Source organism: Rana temporaria, chromosome 3, assembly GCF_905171775.1.
Source record: "Rana temporaria chromosome 3, aRanTem1.1, whole genome shotgun sequence".
Taxonomy (NCBI): Eukaryota; Metazoa; Chordata; class Amphibia; order Anura; family Ranidae; genus Rana; species Rana temporaria.
In genome coordinates, this window is record NC_053491.1 from 233,357,649 (window position 1) to 233,381,993 (window position 24,345).

Sequence of the window (24,345 nt, forward strand, 5' to 3'; positions counted from 1 at the left end):
CTTCCACTGTGTCAGGAATCACATAATTACCTTCACTGGATACTTTCTCTCTGCTGATCTCCATGAGCTTAGATTATAAATTACATCCAGTCAGGGCAGTCTTTAACCACCTCAATGCCGGGCACCTACCCCCCTTCCTGCCCAAAACAATTTTCAGATTTCAGTTGTCACCTTTGAAATGACAATTGCGCTGTCATGCTACACCCAAACTAAGAGCCAGATTCACATAGCTGCGCCGCGGCGTAACGTATCTCATTTACGTTACACCGCCGCAAGTTTTACGGGCAAGTGCTTGATTTACAAAGCACTTGCCTGTAAACTTGCGGCAGCGTAGCGTAAATCCGTCCGGCGCAAGCCCGCCTAATTCAAATGGGGCGTGTGTCATTTAAATTAGGCGCGTTCCCGTGCCGAACGTACTGCGCATGCTCCGTTTTCTAATTTCCCACCGCGCTTTGCGCGAAATGACGTCGCACCATGACACCAAACTCCTTAGAAGGTCATGTGCGTCAGAGGGGGGCGGGGTCACAGAGCGTCACACAGCGGGGGAATTCAATTTCAATCGCGCCGCCCGGAGAAGAAGATGCCGCCGCTTCCAATTGAAGTTCCCGCCGTGTCACACTCATGTCACCCCGCCCCCCTCTGACGCACATGACCTTCTAAGGAGTTTACTTGTGGCGTCAGAGGGGGGCGGGTCCCAGGAGCGGGAACACGGCGGCCAAATCAAATTCAAACGCTGGGTCCGGAGAAGACACAAGATGCGGACGAGGAGGCTGGCGGACGGACGGAGAAGAAAACAGGAGAAGACACCGGGCAAGATGCGGGACCAGAAGGCTGAAGGACGGACGGAGATGATAGAAGAACACGTCGGGCAAGATGTGGACGAGAAGACCCAAGAAAGAAGCAGCGGAAGAAACCCGAAGGAAAGAAGAAAAGAAGATTTTATTAAAAGATTTGTCAAAAACCGGCTACTGTCATTTTTAACACTTTTGACATTTTTTTTGGGGTGAAATGGTAGAGGTACAATGTACCCCATTACCATTTCACATAGGGGGGGGGGCCAGGATCTGGGGGTCCCCTTTGTTAAAGGGGTCTTCCAGATTCTGATAAGCCCCCCGCCCGCAGACCCCCACAACCACCGGGCAAGGGTTGTGGGGATGAGGCCCTTGTCCCCATCAACATGGGGACATCCTCCCCATGTTGAGGGCATGTGGCCTGGTGCGGTTCAGGAGAGGGGGGGGCCGCACTCTGTCCCCCCCTCTTTTCTGCGGCCGGCCAGGTCAACGTGCTCGGATAAGGGTCTGGTGTGGATTTTTAGGGGGACTCCACGCCATTTTTTTTTTCAATTTGGGGTGGAGTTCCCCTTAAAATCCACACCAGACCTGAAGGGCCTGGAATGGATATTTGCCGGGAACCGCACGTCTTTTTTTTTTTGGTTTTTACGACGGGGTTCCCCTTAATATCCATACCAGACCTGAAGGGCCTGGTAATTTAATTTGGGGGAACCCCTACACATTTTTTTTTTTTGTTTTATGAATGAATCCCTTTAGAATTGTCAGAGCCGACAATTCATTATAGCCGCGTGTGAATTTTTAAATGACTTTTTTCCTTCTGAATGTCACTTTGTGCAGGGGGAGTTCTAAGTGCGGGAAAAATGCGCTATTTCACATGCTGACATTACACCCCCCCTAGGTACGAAATTTAAAGGAATATTTCACTTTTATTGTTTCACTTTAAGAATTATTAAATTCACTGCTCCCGAAAAAACGGCCGTTTTAAAAAATAAAAAAATCATTGATACATGTTCCCTGGGACAGGACTGAGGTCCCCAAACACTTTTTAGGACAAAACTTGCAGATTAGCCTTTAAAATGAACACTTTTGATTTCTCCCATAGACTTCTATAGGGAGTTCGGCGCGGCTTTACATATTACTTTCAATGCGCCGGCTGCTACGCTGGTTCATGCGCCCAATTAAGCCTCCACCCGGAGTACTAATTAATGCATGAACCAGCGCAGCGCACAGAGCATAGTAAATCAGGCCCTCTGTGTTAAACAGGAAGAGAAAATTTCCTCACACAATCTGAACTTTCTAAACAGTATATGTGAAGACAGCAGATATACTGTACATATAAAACTTATGTAGGGAGATTTGATTTATCTCTGTATTATCTGAGGCTGTTCACTTCACTGGGTGTATGAGGGGTTTACATCCACTGACCACTGAGGATTTACACTGACCACCAATGTAAAGGGCAACTTTGCACTTACCACTAGTGTAAAAGGAAATGTGTTTTTAACCATGCGTTTTGGTGACTTGCATGCCACATTGGGGCTGCCATTAACAATGGATGACACCACAAGAACAACTTGTGGTTTTTGCATATTTCCTGAAGGCATGCTAAATCATGCGGTTGTGCAGACATTTATATGTTACTATAGTGTGATTGCAGCTCAGATTAGTAGGGGATCTGTTGATGGACCTCCTGCTGATCAGACTGCACACATCCCACGTGAAAGGGCCCTTTGAATTTTTATTATTATTACAGGTACTTATATAGCGCTGTCAAGTTACGCAGTGCTTTACATATACTGTATTAGCTAGATTCACAAAGAGTTAGGCCGGCGTATCAGTAGATACGCCGACCTAACTCGGAATCTGCGCCGTCCTAAGTTTAAGTGTATTCTCAAACAGAGATACACTTAAACCTATCTAAGATACGATGGCTTGCGCCGTCGTATCTTAGGGTGCAATATTTAGGCTGGCCGCTAGGTGGCGCTTCCATTGAGTTTGGCGTAGAATAGAAAAATCACTAGATACACCTATTCACGAACGTACGTGCGCCCGTCTCAGTAAAGATACGCCGTTTCCATAAGAGATAGGCCGCCTAAAGATAAACATGCCCCCTAGGTGGCGTAGCCAATGCTAAGTATGGCCGTCGTTCCCGCGTCAAAATGTGAAAATGTTACGTCGTTTGCGTAAGTCGTCCGTGAATAGGGCTGGATGTAATTTACGTCCACGTCGCAACCAATACGTCCTTGCGGCGTACTTTGCCGCAATGCACACTGGGATATGTACACGGACGGCGCATGCGTCACCCCCCATTAACATAAAACACGCCCTCTCAGCCTAATTTGAATTAGGCGCGCTTACTCCGGCCACATTTACGCTACGCCGCCGTAAGTTAAGAGGCAAGTACTTTGTGAATACAGTACTTGCCTATCTAACTTAAGGCGGCGTAGCGTAAATACGATACGCTACACCGCCTTAAAGATGCGGCGGTCTTTTTAGAATCTAGCTATATATTGTACATTCACATTAGTCCCTGACCGCAATGATCTTACAATCTACGGTCCGTAACTCACATTCATACAAACAATACATATACTAGGGACAATTTAGACAGGAGCCAATTAACCTACCAGCATGTCTTTGGAGTGTGGGAGGAAACCGGAGTGTCCGGAGAAAACCCATGCAGGCACAGGGAGAACATGCAGACTCCAGACGGGTAGTGCTGTTGTTGGGGTCTGAACTGATGACCCTAGTGCTTTTACATTGTTTCAGCTTGGATCATTATAAGTATGTACAGTATCTCACAAAAGTAAGTACACCTCTCACATTTTTGTAAATATTTTATTAACAACACTGAAGAAATTACACCTTTATACAATGTAAAGTAGTGAGTGTACAGCTTGTATAACTGCTGTCCCCTAAAAATAACTCAACACAGCCATTAATGTCTAAACCGCTGGTGAAGTACACCCCTAAGTGAAAATGTCCAAATTGGGCCCAAAATGTCAATATTTTGTGTGGCCACCATTATTTTGTAGCACTGCCTTAACCCTCTTGGGCGTGGAGTTCACCAGAGCTTCACAGGTTGCCACTGGAGTCCTCTTCCATTCCTCCATGATGACATCACAGAATTGGTGGATGTTAGAGACCTTGCGCTCATCCACCTTCCCATTTGAGGATGCCCCACAGATTCTCAATAGGGTTTAGGTCTGGAGACATGCTTGGCCGGTCCATCACCTTTACCCTCAGCTTCTTTAGCAAGGCAGTGGTTGTCTTGGAGGTGGGTTTGGGGTCGTTATCATGTTGGAATACTACCCTGTGGCCCAGTCTCTGAAGGGAGGGGATCATGCTCTGCTTCAGTATGTCACAGTACATGTTGGCATTCATGGTTCCCTCAATGAACTGTAGCTCATGTAATCCATGTCCTTAGTCTGCTTGCTTCTACAGTGATTGCCACTGTCTTTGGGGTCCCATTCCCAGTGGCTGCCCTCAGTGATTTATTTAGGTTTTGTGCTGCCCTAGGCCTAAATAAACTTGTGCACCCCCTAATTTAAATATGACCCACCCCTTCCTGTGAATGCCTTCCTATTTAAGACCCAATCTGTAAACCACACCCCTTCCTCTTTAGGCTCCACATTTTTCTCTTAGAGCTCCACCTCTTCCTTTCTGTACAATAAAAGTGGGTACCAAGTGCAGCCTCATCAGTGCCCATAAATGCAGCCTCATCAGTGCCCATCAGTGCAGCCTCACCAGTGCCCATCCATGCAGCCTCACCAGTGCCCATCAATGCAGCTTTACCAATGTCCACAAATGCAGCCTCACCAGTGTCAATCAGTGCAGGCTTATCAGTGCCCATCAATGTCGTCCGTGAATGGGGCTGGACGTCATTTACGTTCAGGTCGAAACCAATGACGTCCTTGCAACGTCATTTGGAGCAATGCACACTGGGATATTTTAGGGACGGCGCATGGGCAGTTCGTTCGGCGCGGGGACACGCTTCATTTAAATGAAACACACCCCCTACCTGCCAAATTTGAATTCCGCCGGGTGTTTTACGCTACGCCGCCGCAACTTTACAGGCAAGTGCTTTGTGAATAAAGCACTTGCCTGAAAAACTTGCGGCGGTGTAACGTAAATGACATACGTTACGCCGCGGCAGAGATACGCACGATGTACCAGAATCTGGCCCTTTGGTGTTAAATGCAATTGAAGCACCAGACTGAAGATGTTAAGCTGTAAAGAGTTAATCATTTAGATAAGCAGCAGAGGGTTAATTACCAGAGAGTCCCTATTTCAGATAACAGGGGGATAGGAGAAACAAAGTAGGAAAGCTGTAGCACAGATAAATGGTTTTATGAAGGTTAAGGAGAATATGTTGAGACCGGTTAGAATGGAGAAGGGGATTGGAAATTAAATTTTATGGGGCAGATTCTCGTACATTTGCATGGGCGCAGCGTATGTGAGATACGCTACGCCGCTGTAACTTACTTTTCTAATCTTTAAATCCAGAAAGAATTTGAGCCGTAAGTTACGGCGGCATAGTGTATCTCTCGCGGCGTAACGGCGCGGAATTCAAATGCGGCGAGTAGGGTGCGTCTTTCATTTAAATGAAGCGCGTCCCCGCGCCGAACGAACGGCGCATGCGCCGTCCCTAAATTTCCCGCCGTGCATTGCTCTAAATCAGGGCTCGACAAATCCCGGGCGCCAGGTCGCCATGGCGACTAGAAATAGGGTCCTGGTGACTTGAATTGGAAGGGGGGCAAAAAAAAAAAAAAATAATAATATTTTTTTTTTTTTTTTTGTGAGCTGGCGCCATCTGGTGGTGGCCGTTGGTATTACAAGTTAAGCATTACAAGTTAAACAGCAATTCTAATGTTGTTTTTCACTATTTTCACTGCCATCTTCTTCCCTCTGATTAGAACCCCCAAACATTATATATATTTTTTATCCTAACACCCTAGAGAATTAAATGGCGACCGTTGCAATACTTTCTGTCACGCCGTATTTGCGCAGCAGTCTTACAAGCGCACTTTTTTTGTGAAAAAATGACACTTTTTTTAATTAAAAAATAAGACAACAGTAAAGTTATCCCCCCTTTTTTTTTATATTATGAAAGATAATGTTACGCCGAGTAAATTCATACCCAACATGTCACGCTTCAAAATTGCGTCCGCTCGTGGAATGCCGACAAACTTTTACCCTTTAAAATCTTCATAGGCGACATTTAAAAAGAATCTACAGGTTGCATGTTTTGAGTTACAGAGAAGGTCTAGGGCTAGAATTATTGCTCTCACTCTACCAATCGCGGTGATACCTCACGTGTGGTTTGAACACCGTTTACATATGCGGGCGCTGCTCACGTATGTGTTCGCTTCTGCGCGCGAGCTCGTTGGGACGGGGCGCGTTTTCTGGCTCCTAACTTTTTCACCTGGCTCCTAGATTCCAAGCAAATTTGTCAACCCCTGCTCTAAATGACGTCGCAAGGACGTCATTGGTTTTGACGTGGACGTAAATTACGTCCAGCCCTATTCACGGACGAGTTACGCAAACAAAATAAAAAATTTTAAATTTGACGTGCGAACGACGGCCATACTTAACATTGCGTACGCCACCAGATAGCAGCTTTAACTATACGCCGAAAAAAATCAGGAAATTGCTAACAGTTGGGGCTCCTGTGTGCATCTTTGTTTGGGGGGGGGGGGGGGTTCTGCTTGTTGTGTGGAGGGTGGGGGCGCTGATTGTAGACTCTGGTCTCCTATTGGATGATCGAGTATTAGTCACTGGTATTTGTCGTTTTTTGAGTGGGTATCCAGTGGGACCATTTCGGGGTAGGTCCACCATATTTAGGGGACCTGTGTATTTATACCTGACATACATGTGTCTTTTTTGATATTTAAGGGTGTGCAGCAGTCTGTTTTATTTTTTATTATTGTGTAACTCTCTGAGCTCCTTATGCAGCTGAGAAGCTGAGAACAGAGGGTATGTGATCACTTGTATAAAAGGGGAAATTTATGTATTTATAATTGTTATATATGAATATAGATAGATACACGCATGTTTTGCCTTTTGTTTCTATTTTAAACTGAATGAGTTGTTTTACAAGGTGAGGATTTACATATACTTTAACTGCTGTTTATGTCTAAGGGCAGTGGTGGGCCGTAATGCAGGGTGCACGGGCACCGCCCCCCCCCGTTCATGCGTCCAGCCCCCTAATCTACATGTGGGATGCCGGACACATGGCTTTCAATTAAGTTTTTTTTTTAAGTACATGATTAGAGCCAGAGGCTCTAATAGGCTTCGAAAAAGTTCTGTGACAATAGCAAATGAATATTCGCTATTGTCTTCCCGATTCTCCTCCCGGACAATCAGGAAACGGGTCTGAGATCCGTTTACCGATTGGCCGAAAGGAGAAGCGTTTCAATTGGCCTAGGAGGAGGGAAGAGACGCATGGCGGAAGCTGCCTTGATTTCGAGGAGGAGATGCAGGAGAAGCTGCCGCCTGTCACCTGGAGGGAAGCGCTGCCCGCTCCATAGATGGGATCAGTGACAGGGGTTTTGTAACCGACCAACTGGGGGGATGACCTGACCGGCTGGACCGGAGGAGGTGGGTGGTGGTGTGGGTGACCCGACCGACTGGGTACCTCCAGCCGCCACTGTCAAGGGAACTGGGTAAAGTAGTTTTACTTACCCGATCCTCCTCTCTTGCAGGCTCCCCTGCACTGCTAGACTTGTCTGCCCTGATTTTTGATGATTAGATGCCCCTGACATCATCAAGACAGATGCAAAGACCATAGCCATGCATTGGATGTGAGAATGCCAAGGAACAGAGCATATTGGCATTTATCATATGCATATTGCCCTTGCAGTACAGGCACAGCTACACTGCAAGAGAGGACTTTTGCTGGGGTTGGGCTTTAAGGCACTGACATCACTTTCCAAAGAAAACTCTTTCTTACACAAGATAATACAAATTATTTATTTATTCATAAACTGTTCTGCACCACATCAGATGAAATGAGCAAGCCAACCAGACATAATAAATACAAATTGAAGATAGAATATTGATTTGGGGAATCTTAGGATGGTAAAGCCTAGTACTCCATTTGCATTAATGCTGGGAAGGTTTTCATCCTCAGTCGATCAAGATCAGCGCGTTGTATGTCGATCTCATGAGCTTGCGCCTTTACAAGATCTACTAATTTCCGGCGCTGCAAAATGTCTACGTATCTCTTTCTTGCATTCTTCTCTGCACTTTGCTCTAGCCCTGAAGAAAATATCAAACAAACCATTAGTCATGAACGTCATTCATGTATTGATTGTGCATACATTGCTTCATTTCTTTACCGCTTCCGAACCGGCCACCGTACATTTACTGCGGCAGGACGGCCTGGGTGTGCAAAATCACGTACATGTACGCGATTTAGGGGGGTATGCGTGCGCCACTCCAGCTATGATTGGACACAGCGGCAGCCAATGCCACAATCCCGCCGATCATTCACAGGAGAAACGGATCAGCGGTGCGTCAATGTAAACAAAGCACACAGCTGTTCTGTCAGGGAGGAAAAAGTGAGAGATCATGTTTCAGCTAAGCGGAAATACAATCTCTCTCTACCCCCCACAGTTAGAAACACCTCCCAGGGAACACATTTAACCCCTTGATTGCCCCCTAGTATTAACACATTCCCTGCCAGTGACATTTATACAGTAATCAGTGCATTTTTATAGCACTGATCGCTGTATAAATGTCACTGGTCCCAAAAAAGTGTCCGATGTGTCCGCCGCAATGTCACAGAACCGCTAAAAATTGCTGATCACCGCCATTACTAGAAAAATATTAATAATTTAAAAAAAATGCCCCTATTTTGTAGCCGCTATAACTTTTGTGCCTAGTACACGCAATAGGATTTATCCGCGGATACGGTCCTCCGGACCGTTTCCGCGGATAAATCCTCTGAGGATTTTGATCCGATGGAGTGTACACACCATCGGATCGAAATCCGCGCCGAATTCCCATCGCGATGACGTGTCACGCCGTCGACGCGATGATGACGCGGCGACGTGCGTGACGCTGTTATATAAGGAATTCCACGCATGCGTCGAATCATTACGACGCATGCGAGGGATGGGTTCGGACGGATCGATCCGGTGAGTCTGTACAGACCACCGGATCGATCCGCTGGAGCCGATTCCAGCGGATAGTTTTCTTAGCATGCTAAGAAATTTGTATCCGCTGGAAATCGGTCGGCCCGAAATATATCTGCGGATAAATATCCGCTGGATCGTACACACCAGTGGATCTATCCGTTGAAACCGATCCGCGGATCAATTTCAGCGGATCGATCCTCTCGTGTGTACGGGGCCTTGCACAAAACAATCAATATACGCTTATTGGGATTTATTTTACCAAAAATATGTATAAGAATACATGTTGGCCTAAAATGATGAAGAAGTTATTTTTTTTACATTTTTATTCTGGATATGTATTATAGCAGAAAGTAAAAAAATTTTTTTTTTTCTTTACAAAATCATCTGTGTTTTTTTGTTTATAATGCAAAAAATAAAAACCACATAGGTGATAAAATACAACCAAAAGAAAGCTCTATTTCTGGGAAAAAAGGACATCAATTTTATTTGGGTACAGCATCACAATTGTAAGTTAAAGCAACACAGTTCCGTATCGCAAAAGAAGGTCTGGTCAGAAGTGGGTAAAACCTTCCGGGGCTGAAGTGGTTAAAGCACAAATACAGGTAAAACATACTACTTTTCATGTTTTGGAGAGTCAGGAAGGGTTAGAGCCTCTGTAAAGTGTTTTATTTGTGCTTTCCAAGTCCCCATTATGTCGATTTTTCCCCACTTGCTGTCCTGATTTGAAACCTGTAACATGTTAGGACGTGGGCAGAATCTGTTGATGGGTGAAACAAACAGCAATAAAAACATTTTGTTTGATCCTTCTCTAATGATCAGTGTGCCAGCCAGGCAATTAGCATTTTCAGAAGGAAAGGTCAGCACTGGCAGCCTACATATGGTAATACAGGTTTCCTGACAGACTCCATGGCAGCCTACGTGTGGGTTAACCCCGCCTCTCATACCTCATAGGACCCTACTCCCATAAAGCTTTGCTTCTTGGCCATAGACAGTGTTCCTTTTTTGTCCTCCTCCTAGGACCTATAACGTTTTTACACTTTAAATCCAAGTCCTGGCGGGTTTTGTTTTGGGAGAAATTAAATGGTTGGAGTCCAACAAGTCCCAGCTATTAGCCGGGCGGATTGCACACTATAGAAAGAAATCCTGGTAGAAGCTTACTATTTAGCCATTGGCTAATATGCTATTTATGGTCAATCGTCCTGGCTATTAGCAGGAGACCTTCTTCCCACTGATGGTGCCCAGGTGATTTATTATGCTCCCACTCCCAGGCTGGACCGGATCGTATTGGTAATGTATCGATTACAGTATCTTTATGGCAGCTGTTTGTGTATGTTGTTTGTCAGCGCCGTTTTCTTTCCTTACCTTCCGGGTCTATGGCTGCTGGAACGCATTGTGCGTTCCACTCTCTCCTCCTTCAGTCTCCTCTGTGTGCGCGCGCAAGTCTCCGGTTCGCGCGTGCGCAGTAGAGTCCATTGCCGATTCGCGCAGGCGCGCTCGGCAGTCAGGGCCACGCCAATCACAGCACAGGTGCGCGGCGTACGCGGCGGGCGCGGTGACGTCATCGAGGGCGGCAGTTTTAAAAAGCTGTCTGCTACAGCTGATTCTGGGGATTTCTCCTAGGATCACTGTTGCTTCCAGGCTCAATCCTCATTGGAGAAGGTAGGGTGCTTGGCTGCACTATGTTCATATACTGCATCAATTGTCTCCTACACCTTATTGCCTGTGCTCTGCTATCATGCTAATATTTTTAATTTTTGCTTATAATTGTTTTCAGTGGATATATCTTACCACTATGGATGTGTCACCGCCCCCCAGTGGCCAACCCTTACGCCGCAGGTAGGATGGAAAATTTTCTTTTCCTCTGCCTGCTGTTTGGGTCTCTGTATTTGTTTTTTTTTTTTTTCTTATCGTTTCTTTCTCCTTCTTCAGCCCTTCTAGGTCTGATCATCAGCCCTCAGTTCAGGAAAACATTGACGTCGCCAATGCACATCGTCATCATTCCAGGTCAAGCTCTAAACGTCCAAAGAGCAGGTCACCCTCCAGACATCATGGGGAAAAATATAGATCCACCTCTGATCGCCATTCCCACCGTCATTCGGGCTATTCTGGAAGAAGATCTTGCTGGGGGTGCAAGGCCCAGGTCCCGGAAGGGAAATCTCTCTGTGATCCCTGCTATTCTCGTGCGGCAAGAGAGAGAGTGGATGGAGACCAACAAGTTGAAGCTCTGGTCAGGAAGGTGGTTCAGGAATCCCTGAACAAACCTGTTTCCTCTGGTGACATTTTTTCTCCTGTAATTCCAGCACCTGTCCTTATACAGGATGACTCTGAGGTTCCGGGTCCATCTCAGCGCAATCGTTCCTCAAGTATGTCCTCCCTTAGTGAGGTGGAGAGTGTTGTCAATTCCACAGGATTTGATTTTTCTCTAGTCCCAAATCTGGTAAGGGCAGTCAAAGTCGCTTTAAAATGGGAAGACCCGGTGGAATCTCCTAACAAACAGAGAAAATATTTTAAACACCTCAAGAAGGAGCGTCCCAGCTTTCCCCTCTTGGGTGAACTTGGTGAAATGATCACTGATGAGTGGACCTCCACTGAAAGGAAAAATTCATTGATTTCTAAAGTATCAAAGATGTATCCATTTAAACGCGAAGACGTGAAACATCTAGAATCAGCTCCTTTGGTGGACGCCGCCTTAATGAGATTGGTCAAACATGTTACCCTTCCTTTAGAAGACACAGTTTCCTTTAAAGATGCTTTGGACAGAAAGATTGATACAGATCTAAAGCGCATATATGTCACAGCAGGTATGACATGTAAGCCGGCTCTGGCCCTCGCGGCCCTCTCCAAGGCAATGGAAGTTTGGACGGATGAAGTGGATTCTACTCTATCCAATATGTCTGGTCTTCTGGTCAGAGACTTACCGGTTCATGAGTTAAGAATGGCTGCTGCCTTCTTGGGTGAGGCTTCCCTTGACATTATCCGCCTGGTGGCACGGGTCATGCTTTCGTCTGTTACAGCCAAACGTGCCCTATGGCTCCGTCCTTGGGTAGCCGACCCAGCCTCTAAACAGGCATGGTGCCGTATTCCCTTTCAAGGGTCCTCCCTGTTCGGGAACAAACTTGACAGCGCTATCTCCCGTGCCACAGGGGGTAAGTCGGGGTTCCTTCCCCAGGACCGTCGTCCCTTCAACCAAAGAAAATTTTTTCCCAGGCAAGACCAAGATCGTGCTAGAGAGGCCCGTCGATACAGGCCGGGTAGAGAGTTCAGGAAAAATTGGAGAAGAAACCAACCTTCGGGTCAAAAACCCACAAAAGGGGCAACTCCGGGTAACCGAGATACCCCTAAATCTTTTTGATATTGGGATCGCTCAGACGGAGCAGGTTGGAGCTCGGCTTCTGCAATTCCGGCACGTGTGGGCAGCCTCAATAAAAGACTTTTGGACGATCAAGACAATATCCTTAGGTCACTCCTGGACCTTTGTCAACCCTCCTACACTTCAGTTTGTCCCCACAACTCTGCCTCGTTCAGAAGAAAAGAGAAATATCCTTCTAACATACACAGACACTCTTTTGTCCCAGGGCGCCGCTATACAAGTGCCAGCGGCAGAAAGATTTCAGGGAATGTACTCACCTCTGTTCATGATTTTGAAGAAGTCCGGCTCTTGGAGGCCAGTGATAGACCTGACGCATCTAAACACCTTTATAAAAAAGGAAAAATTCAAGATGGAGTCACTTCTCACAATTCGTCAGACCATTCTACCGGGCGACTGGCTTGTGTCAATCGACTTGAAAGATGCCTACTTCCACGTGCCCATAGCGGCAGAATTTCAGAAATACCTTCGGTTCGCAGTAGGCAGTGTTCACCTACAGTTCACGTGTCTCCCATTCGGGCTTACAACATCGCCGCGAGTGTTTTCAAAGCTCTTACTGGCTGTCGTGGCCTTAATCAGAATGAAAGGCATCCGTCTACACCATTATCTAGACGACCTGCTGTTACTTTCACAGAGCAGGGAACAGCTATTGATACATCGGGCTCAAGTTATTCTCACTTTGACCGAGTTCGGCTGGCTTTTGAACAGGGAAAAGAGTCATCTAGAACCCACACAGTCTCTAGTCTTCCTCGGTGCCCAGTTCGATACGATTCAGAGTACAATTTCTCTACCCTTAGAAAAAATCCCAGTCATCCGGGAAAGAATTCGTCTTGCATTGGAGTCCCCTTTTCTCAAAGCTTCACTCTGCCTCAAAATTATAGGCACCATGGTGTCCACGACTCCCATGGTCAGATGGGCACAATGGCGAATGCGTCCTTTCCAGAGGGGTTTTCTCCAACAATGGGATCCGAAACCCCAGGACCAATTAATCCGGATAACTCAGTCAATGAGGGACAGCCTCCTCTGGTGGCTTCTGCGGAGAAATCTCCTCAATTGTCTCTCAATAGCCCCTGTCTCCTGGATCACAGTTACATCCGACGCCAGCAACAGCGGCTGGGGTGCTCTTTGCCTGAAGGAAGTAGCCCAAGGGAAGTGGGATTTTCCATCTCGAAAGGTAGTATCCAATATCCTGGAACTCCGTGCAGCCTTCTGTGCCCTTCAAGCCTTCACCCATCTGGTAAAGGGTTCGTCAGTCCTTCTGAGGATGGACAATACGACAGCCGTGTCTTACATAAAAAGACAAGGAGGCACACGCAGTCTGTCCCTTCTGAGGGAGGTGGAGCCGATTATGTCATGGGCTCAGACACATCTGACAGATCTAACAGCAGTTTATCTCCCCGGAACTCAGAATATTCAAGCAGATTTCCTATCGAGGACGACACTCGACAACAACGAGTGGTCTCTCCACAGCGAGGTTTTCGTCTGGATCCTGTCACTAGGATTCATACCGGAAGTGGACCTATTTGCATCCCCGTGCAACTACAAACTGGAGAAATTTTACACAAGAAATCGCTGTCCCCAAGCGTTCGGGGTGGATGCTCTAACAGATCAATGGATGTTCCACAAAGCCTATGCTTTTCCCCCAACTCCAGTTATTCTCCGGTTCCTGTCGAGACTCAGATGGGAGGAAGTCGAAGTGGTCGCAATAATTCCTTACTGGCCCAACAGACCATGGTTTCCACTGTTGTTTCAGTTGAGCTTCCGGGATCCAGTTCAGCTCCCATCCAGACCAGATCTCTTGCTCCAGGGGTCGACCCCTCACCCTTGTCCATCTCATCTGCACCTGATGGCCTGGTTTTTGAGAGGGAAAGATTGGAAGCGCTAGGTTGCCCAAGCCAAGCAATCTCTACATTACTAAATGCCAGGAAAGTGAGCACCAACAAAATCTATCAGAGGATATGGTCTAAGTTCTCGGATTACACCTCCTCCATGAACAGTTCAGCCAAAGTCCCCAGAGTGCAAGACATTTTGGGCTTCCTCCAAACTGGGCTTGACCTACCCTTATCAGTCAGCTCCTTGAGGGTCCAAGTATCAGCAATCTCTGCCTTCACAGGTATTTCGTGGGCCAGACATTCCCTTGTCCGTCAATTCTTCAAAGGAGCCATGAGGTTAAGACCTCTAAGAAAACCAAGATTTTCCAAGTGGGATCTCCCATTAGTCTTGGACTTTTTTTCAGGAGATCAAGATTCAACTAATCAATCTATCAAAGATCTTTCCCTCAAGATTGTTTTCCTTGTGGCTATAACATCTGCCAAAAGGGTCTCCGAAATTGGCTCTCTAGGCTCCAAAGAACCGTTCCTCACCTTTTTTCCGGACCGGGTAGTGTTGATTCCAATGCTGGGTTCCAAGCCTAAAGTCACGTCAATCTTTCATGAAAACCAGGAAATTGTACTTCCCACGTTTCATTCTTCTGAAGGTTCTATGGTTCATCCTCTGGATGTCGGCAAAATCCTTAAACAATATCTGGAAGCCACAGCGTCCTTCCGTAAATCTGATCATTTGTTTGTGTCATTCCATGGGAAAAACAAAGGCATGCGTGCTTCCTCCAGAACCATCGCCGCATGGATCGTCCAAGCTATCCAAAGGGCTTACAAGGCTAAAGGGTTGGCTCCTCCTGAAGCGGTAACCGCTCATTCCACGCGGAGCGTCTCTACATCATGGGCGGCTGCCCGACATGTTTCCCCTGAAGTTATTTGCAAAGCGGCCTCTTGGTCGTCTTTAAATACATTTATGACGCACTATTGCGTAGAACCGGCCTCCTTGTCGTCGGTTAATTTTGGTTTGAATATATTATCTGTTGACAATGTCAATTAAAATTTTTGTTTCTTTAACCAGCAATTGCCCACCCGGGTGTGTTTGGCTAGTCATTTCCCACACGTAGGCTGCCATGGAGTCTGTCAGGAAAAAGGAAAATTTATATGAAATACTTACCGTAATTTTCCTTTCCTGATGGACTCCATGGCAGCCGGAGTTCCCTCCCTTTTGCTGGAGTAGGCTATATTACGGAACACTGTCTATGGCCAAGAAGCAAAGCTTTATGGGAGTAGGGTCCTATGAGGTATGAGAGGCGGGGTTAACCCACACGTAGGCTGCCATGGAGTCCATCAGGAAAGGAAAATTACGGTAAGTATTTCATATAAATTTTCCTTTTTCCTTTACTTCCATACATCAGAACTTACCCACTACATCATAGATGTGTTTCCTTTCCGAGAAGGAGACAAGTACATCCTGCAGTTCTGTATCCAGCTCTTCATCTGCTTCCATTTTCCTAATATATTTCTCTAAATCCTCATGAGCTTTTTTGTAGTGCTTTACATTTTTCTCATGTTGCTGCAAAACAAAAAAAGTGTGTTATAGCTTTCCACACATCTGTGACTATATATTCGCATTTAATTTGGGTTTCACAATGCTGGTGGAACAAAACCGATAGGGTAAAGCTGTTTTGTTGCCATTTGGTTGACATTCATGTATTTTGCATGCTTCAGCATTCTAACTCATTGGGGGAGATTTACTAAAACTGGAGCACTCAGAATGTGGTGCAGCTGTGCACAGTAGCCAATCAGCTTCTAACTTAAATTAAACGTAATTGAACAATTAAGCTTTGACAATAAAACCTAGAAGCTGATTGGTGTCTATGCAAAGCTGCACCAAATTCCCCCCCCCAGTATTGGATCATAGGTTAGAAATTAGACAAATGCTTGCTGCCTGAAATCCCTTAAGAGTGAGCTTCTGCACTGTACATTCTCAAGAGATTTTGAGCAGTCAGCTTTCCCAGGCGGCAATGGCGAGGGACAATACCATCACTGTTGTCCCCAGGAAGTGCTGGAAGCTGAGGTTCAATGTAAGTATTTTTACTTTTTTTTTTTACTTGTTTTTTTTTTTTAGTAGGTTTTAATCATTGTGTTTTATTCATAGGGTGGGGGGTAAGAAAATAACTAGAGGTCTGCTTTAACTGTTAGGCCGCGTACACACGATCGGTCCAAACCGATGAAAACGGACTGAAGTTCAGTTTCATCGGTCCAAATCGCCCGTGTGGTCTGTTGTCCTTCGGTCCAAAAAAAGAGAACTTGCTTTAAAATCGAACCGATGGACGGCTGACCGATAGGTCAAAACCGGTCGTTAGTACGCACGACCATCGGTTCAAAACCCACGCATGCTCAGACTAAATCAGGGGATGGGAGCGCTCGTTCTTGTAAAACTTGCGTTCGTTTTTGACATGGCACATTCTACATTTTTAAAATAAGTGTCTCGTTTATTGCAGCGCATTTATTTCTTCGTTCTATTGCTAGAATAAACACGTTGTTTTGCTGATGCTATTTAGACAGAGTTCTCCCATACTGACTTCTTTTCTTTTTTGCTTTGTGATCTCATGTTTATTTATGTTTTTGGATTAAGCCAGATCTCCAAACAATTTTTTTGGACTCCACACATATATATATATATATATATATATATATATATATATATATATATATTTTTTATTATAATTTTTTTTGGCAAGTTATCGCACCAATGTTTTATTTATTTTTTTCGGGGTTTTTTGGAGAATTTTTTTTGTTTTTGTTTTTCGTTTGGCAAGTTATCACATCAATGTTTTTGTTTCACCCCCCCCAAGGAGGTTGTGTCCTTTGTTAATTACACATTGTATTTCGGAAATGTTTGATGGCTATTCACCAGAAAAACCCAATAGACAAGGTTTTAACCTAAATTAAATTACCATTTATTCTGGTAAAACAAAATTAAAAAAAGAAGGGCAACACTTGAGCAATTTACAAAATACATGCAGACTTTTTGGACACCAAAGGCACATTCCATCATGATCAAAAACAAAATCAACAACCTCAGGAGTCATAATGTGCTCCCCAAATCCAGCAATACCTGTAAAGAACTCACTGGAAACAGATACGAGCGGACAGGACGGCACTGCAAAGCAGAAACGACCCGACAGCCAGCACTGAATGCCAAATACGAACCCACAAGCACACACTGAACCCGAGAATACGATCTGAAAAAGCACAGAGACTGAAAAGCGCAAATCGGCTCTAACCAAACTTTCACTAAGACGCGGTTACACGGATTTAGCAAAAGCAGACTAAAGGGCGGCGCCGAAGGCTTTGGCCTTCCCCTTTATAGTGACGTCGTACGTGGTTTACGTGTCCGCGTTCTGACCCGATCGGTTTTGGAAACGATGGTGTGTACGCACATCAGACCATCAGTCTGCTTCAGCGGTGAACCGATGAAAACGGTCCGTCGGACCATTCTCATCGGATGGACTGATTGTGTGTACGTGGTCTTAAAGGTAGGGTTAGGTGTGTGTGTTTACAATTGTCAATTTTCAAGGTATAAGGGGCCTAACTGTGGCCCCTGACATTACCAGTGATGCACATAATGTACTACTGTATACATAATGTATTACTAAAGAGCATAGTTGAAGAATACAGACATACAAGGGGAAATGGTGGTCAAAGACTGTGGACATTCTACAGATTGGTTGCGATCTGGACACATGCTGCAGAGGACATGAGGAACCGGGAACATGTAACATGAGGCTAGTAGAGACCACTGTGATTATCACTCTACAAATCAATTCTGCCACTCCCATTACAGACTGCTGGGGTCCAAGAACCACACAACAAATATCAAAGTCCACATGTTGGGCACCAGGAACCTATGTACCAGCTTGTTATCTGCTGGAGAGCAGAGCATCTTCAGAATAGAAATGTCAGCTTCCTTAACCCCTTCACGCCGATCGCTTTCTTTGAGGCCCCGTACACACGACCGGATCTATCCGCTGGGATTTATCCGCATGTCAGTTCCAGCAGATAAATCCGGTCATGTGTACGTCCGAGCGGACATTTCCCAGCGGATTAAAATCCAGCCGACGGATTCCCAGCGGATAAAAATTTCTTAGCATGCTAAGAAATCTATCCGCTGGAATCCAGTCCAGCGGACTGATCCGGTCGTCTGTACAGACTCACCGGATCAGTCCGTCCGCTCCCATCCCTCGCATGCGTCGTAATGATTCGACGCATGCGTGGAAGTATTTACCTTCCAGGGTCGCGCACGTCGCCGCGGCGACGGCGCGGCCACGTCACCGCGGATGTATTCCGCGGGGATTTCGATCTGATGGAGTGTACAGCCATCGGATCCAAATCCGCCAGAGGATTTATCCGCTGGAAACGGTCCGGCGGACCGTTTCCAGCGGATATCCTCTCGTCTGTACGAGGCCTAAGAGTTCTAAAATCCCAGAGGCTTCTGTTTTGTATATTTTTTTTTCAATAAAAGAACGTTCTGTTCATGAGGAGGCACGCATTCAGGTCATGTGACCGCTGTGATTGGCTGTTACAGCAATCACATGATCAGAAAGCTCCCGATCGCAAGTATGCATTTGGAGCTTACCGATCCCCACCAGCTTCTGTGCTGGCAGCACACTCTCAGCCCAGTAAGTTGTTTTAACAGGGCCGCATATATGCAGTTGTTCGGCATTAAGACCCACATGCGAGCGGCAGCATATATGCATATGGCTAGCATCAAGAGTTTAACGCAACCTGCATGCCTTTCAACTTGGCACTGGGTTCAATGCATGTGGTTCTAAAGCTGAACTCCAGGTATGAATTTTTTTGTTTGGTTACAATGGTCCAGCTTGGAATCTTGTGGGATCACTGTGGAAGCAGAAAAACACTGTAGTAGTCACCACTGTGATAACGATCTCGCTATTTTTTGAGTCCAGCTGCTCCGCACTTCAGCCATTCACATAATGACATTTTTCTGAAAGAATGCAAGCCATTTTCTGATTAGAGGAGTTTGAGAAGTGGAGTGGTGACATCACCTCATGTCGTTCAGCGCAGGACCTGGACGACTGAGATATTCGCTGAAGTAGTGGATACTACTACCACTGTATTCTCTTCTTCCACAGCAGTCCCACAAGTATAGCATAAGTATATTTGCATTGATACGTGCTGAACCTGTAACTATGCAAGAAAATCCATACCTGGAGTTCACCTATAAAGCAGTCACATGGTCAGTAACTGGTAAAAAAGCATTTACAGTCCATATACTCTGCCATGATTTTTTTTATTTTAACCAGCTGATGCACAAAAGAATCATGGGAGCCAATTAAAATAGTTAAAAAAAAAAAAATATATATATATATATATATATATATATATATATTTATTATTATTTTTTTTTTTTTAATAACAACTTAATTTTAGCATATGGTTTATTTAGTGGAATGGAGAAAATTAGTAGGAGTTGGCGCCTGCCTGGCAAGTACTATTTTATTTCTACATGAACCAGTTTTTCAGGTTCTGAATTGGCTACGCATATATTTATCAACTTGGTTCTGTTGCGCGGATTCATTTTACCTCTCCACATGGTTTATTTAGTGCCTCGAGGTTATCTTTAACACACAACTTACTCCCATCATCCTACATACAAAGCAAACATTATAATTTTAGAAGATATTTCATGCCTATAGTCACCGTAAAATGTTTTTCACATAGATCACAGTACCACATACAACGGCTGCAAAGCTTTCACCTCTACAGTTGTTACAGCATCTTCTATGTCTACTACAGTCTTTAAAAACACTCAAGTGCTATATCCAGGACTTTTCTCTTTCACAATGCTGTAATACGTAATGCCTCTTTGGGGTGCAACCCTCGCCAGACTCGGAAATCTTTAATAAACTGCAAAAACAAATAGGAGGACGCAAACACCTTGTGCATTATCATAGACACGTTTATTATAGCCACCAAGACCAATGGATACTCACAAGCAGATAAAAACAGTAAGCATAAAGCTGATGTGCTTTATCCGAACGCGATGTCCCAGGACCAAAACCACTGGATTCTGCCGCGTTTCGGGGGACAAACCTTCCTCAGAGGGTTTTGTCCTGATGGTTGTAATAAACTTGTCTATGGTAATGCGCAAGATGTTTGCGCCTTTCTGTGTGTATTTGCAGTCTATGGGCTAGATTCAGATAGCCCGCCGTAACTTTGTGCGGGCGTAGCGTATCTCAGATACGCTATGCCGCCGTAGCTTAGTGAGGCAGGTTCTGTATTCACCAAGAACCTGCGCCCTAAGTTACGGTGGCGTAGCGTAAATCTGCCGGCGTAAGCGCGCCTAATTCAAATTGTGAAGAGGTGGGCGTGTTTTATGTAACTAAAACATGACCCCGCGTAAATTAAGTTTTTGACTAACGGCGCATGCGCCGTCCGTGAACGTAACCCAGTGCGCATGCTCCAAATTAACCCGCAAAAAGCCAATGCTTTCCACGTGAACGTAAATTCCACACAGCCCTATTCGCGAACGACTTACGCAAACAACGTAATCGACGGAAAATTCGACGCTGGCCCGACGTCCATACTTAACATAGGATACGCCTCATATAGCAGGGGTAACTTTACGCCGGAAAAAGCCTAACGTAAACGACGTAAAAAAAATGCTCCGGGCGGACGTAGGTTTCTGAATCGGCGTATCTACCTAATTTGCATATTCCTCGCGTAAATCGAAGGAAGCGCCACCTAGCGGCCAGCGTAAATATGCAACTAAGATACGACGGCGTAAGAGACTTACGCCAGTCGGATCTTAGCCAAATTCCGGCGTATATTGTTTTCTGAATACAGAAAAAAGATACGCCGGAGCATCCTAGAAGTTACGCGGCGTATCAATAGAAACGCTGCGTAACTTCTTTCTGAATCTACCCGTATATATGTCTACTTTCATTTATCCAGCTCATGGTACAGCTAGTAGTAGTTAGTTGCATTCATCTGGACTTGTTTAGCCCAGATGACAGCTTCTACATAATGATTCATAAAAAAATACTTAGCCTTTTAAACATACATTTTCTTGGACATTGATAGTCTCTTCTAGGACCTGGATCTGGTTAGATACACGCTTGTCATAATTGGATTCATTGAGAAACTATGTAACAAGAAAAATAAACTTCAGTTAAATAATTAGACAATGTACAATAAAAGTTTTACTTGTTCCATCTATTATATTTATGTTACAGATTTGATAGAAATGTTTGTAAAAAAAACAATCAAATGCTTGCTTTCCTTGCTGCAGACCTATGCTGGAAAAAAAAATGCCTCATAGAGTTTTTTGATTTGCATTTACATTATATGTGTACTTATTGTAGGACACATTTATTTTACACTGGGTGTTCATTTTTGTTTTTTTATTTTCTTCTAGTATACTATATATTTATACTTATTTGCATGCAGCTGGTTGGTTTTGCACCAGTCAGTGCTGACTCATGCATATTGTTTTGTTTTGGTTCAATTTACACATTACCTAAGTGCCGGTTCACACAGGGGCAACACGACTTCCAGCACGACTTTGCGAGACGACTTCAGCGCGACTTACAACGCAACTTCAAGTTGCCTCCAGGACAGGTCGACTTTGGCTGTGGCCAATCAAACAATAATCAGCTCTGTGGGAGGGAGGGGTTTGCCTGAGAAAACTATTTTCTCTTCCTGTAAAGTTGCTTCAGTTAAGATGGAGATCCGACAGCACTGGCCACAGCACTGGCAAGACGGTCAGGCAGTTCATATTTTCTAAGATGGTGGTAAGCATTGTCAGCCTACATTCTGTGCCAGTTTACTACACCACAACAAATCGCACTGCCCTTGCGGGTTTCAGTGCAAAATGAATGACACCCAAAATAAAGGTTGAAAATTTATTGTGTGTCTATTGTTAAAAAAAAAAAATGTATTGTGTTTGCCCACAGCAGATTCAATGTTACAAATGTACCATGTGCGATTCGGTTGCAGTGTGTTTACAAAAGTAGTGTATTCATTACTTTTGCTGTGGTGCAGTGCGATTTCAGTCCATTCAAAATAAATGGGCTCAAATCTCACTGCACAGAACTGCATGTGATTCGCACAGGAACACGCAGCGTGATCCTTTGTGATTCACATGCATTTCCTAGTGTGAATAGGCACTTAATTTTTTTTTTAATAGTTGTTCCGTCTTGTAAATCTGTATATGATTAGGTGGGTTTCAGAAAAATATTCAAACATGTATAAAGGCTGAAAAGGGATCTAAGTTATCCTGATAACTTGCATCCTTAATAACTTAAAATGGAGGTTCACCCTATAAAAAAATTCTAACACTGCATCCAGCCCAGTTGTGCATATAAAATGACACTGACCTTTTTTTTTTTTTTTTCGTAGATAGTGTTTAGCCGTGGAATTCACCGCGGCTTCCGGGTAGGGAATCCCGCGGGATTGGGCGTTCCTATTGACATGCCAATTGATTGACATGCTAAACGACGGCGCACACAGCGCGTCACGACTTCCCGAAGGAAGCTCGGGTCGGCTCGGCTCTATTCGGCGCCGGTGCGCAGGCGCCAAATACAGCCGAGCCGACCCGAGCTTTCTTCGGGAAGTCGTGACGCGATGTCTGCGCCGTCGTTTAGCATGTCAATCAATTGGCATGTCAATAGGAATGCCCACTCCCGCGGGATTCCGACGGTTCCTGTAGGAACGCCCAGTCCCGAAGACCATACCCGGAAGCGGCGGAGAAGATCGCTCTCTAAAACGGTAAGTACTGCTTCGTTTTTAAAAAAAATAGCCGATTCCCCTAGACAAAATGAGCATCAATCTAATGTTAAAAAAAAATTTTTGGGTGAACTCCCACTTTAAACTCCAAACTTTCTGTACTAATGGATGCATAACACGCTAAGGCCTGGTTCACATCTATGCATTTTTTAGTGCCTTTTCAGTTTTGCAGAAACACTACAGTCCATTAACCATGGTTTCCTAAGGATGTAGTTCACATCTGTGCATTTTATAGAAAGGGCCAGGGACTTTTTTCTGGTTTTTGGTTCCATAGACTTTAATGGATGAAAAACATGGATTAAAAAACGCAAAATGCACCTGAAATATGCAACTGCAACCTGCATAAGTGTAAACCAGGCCTGAAATACTATTTGCCACAGTACAATACTCCACAAAACATGGATATAGTTACATGTGATTGTTCAACTACAAACATTCTTCCTCTAGTTATGTTTTAATTATTGCTAATATAAAGTATTTGCAAAATGTCATACGATCTGAATGTCTTTAGTCACGCGGAGCATCGTAATGTCCCTGGATTTCTTTTTCAAGTCTTCCATCTCCATTCGGATCTTCTTGTGTTCCCACTCAAGCTGAAAGATTCCTTTACGGAAATCTTTGCTCTCCACCATGATGGCGATTTTCTGTTCTCCCAGGCCCTAGGAAAATGCATGGGACAGTAGAAATAAACTTAACAGTGCCACGTTTGTGTTATATGATCATCCTGTGTATATGCAAGTTGTACTTAGAAGATGCTTTTGCCAACTCTTAGTCAAAAGAACCTCCATAAATATAAGACTTTAACCACTTCACCCTCGGAAGAATTTACCCCCTTCCTGACCAGGCCATTTTTTGCGATACGGCACTGCGTCTCTTTAACTGACAATTGCGCAGTCGTGTGAGGCTGTTCCCGGACAAAATTTACATCCTTTTTTCCCCACAAATAGAGCTTTCTTTTGGTGGTATTTGATCACCTCTGTGGTTTTTAGTTTTTGCGCTATAAACAAAAGAAGAGCAACAATTTTGAAGAAAACAATGGGCCAGATTCACAGCGGACTTACGATCTTACTTGCGTATCTCCACGTACACCGTTGTAAGTCCGAATGTGAGCCGTCGCAACTCGCCGCTGATTCATAGAATCAGATACGCCTCACAGTTGCATAGATACGAGCAGCGTAAGTCTCCTACGCCGTCGTATCTTAGGGTGCATATTTACGCTGGCCGCTAGGTGGCGCTTCCGTATATTTCCGCGTCGAATATGCTAATTGGCTAGATACGCCGATTCACGAACGTACGTGCACCCGGCATATCAAGATACGTCGTTTACGTAAGACATACACCAGCGCAAAGTTACCCCTCATAAAGCAGGGGTAAGTCATGTTAGGTATGGACGTCGGAAACGTACAAACAGCGTC

At 44.9% G+C, this 24,345-nt stretch overlaps 1 protein-coding gene across 1 annotated transcript in view; it reads right to left on the reverse strand.

Moving 5' to 3' along the window:
- Window positions 1-7,749: 7,749 nt before the first annotated feature.
- CFAP43 (cilia and flagella associated protein 43) overlaps window positions 7,750-24,345 on the reverse strand; it is a 155,604-nt gene continuing 139,008 nt past the window's right edge. Inside the window, exons 35-38 of the mRNA XM_040344464.1 lie at window positions 23,425-23,589; window positions 21,207-21,287; window positions 15,539-15,689; window positions 7,750-8,051 (exon numbers count right to left, since the gene is read on the reverse strand). Coding sequence (XP_040200398.1) covers window positions 7,879-8,051; window positions 15,539-15,689; window positions 21,207-21,287; window positions 23,425-23,589 — 570 coding nt within the window. The 3' untranslated portion in view covers window positions 7,750-7,878. The remainder of the gene's footprint in view (window positions 8,052-15,538; window positions 15,690-21,206; window positions 21,288-23,424; window positions 23,590-24,345) is intronic.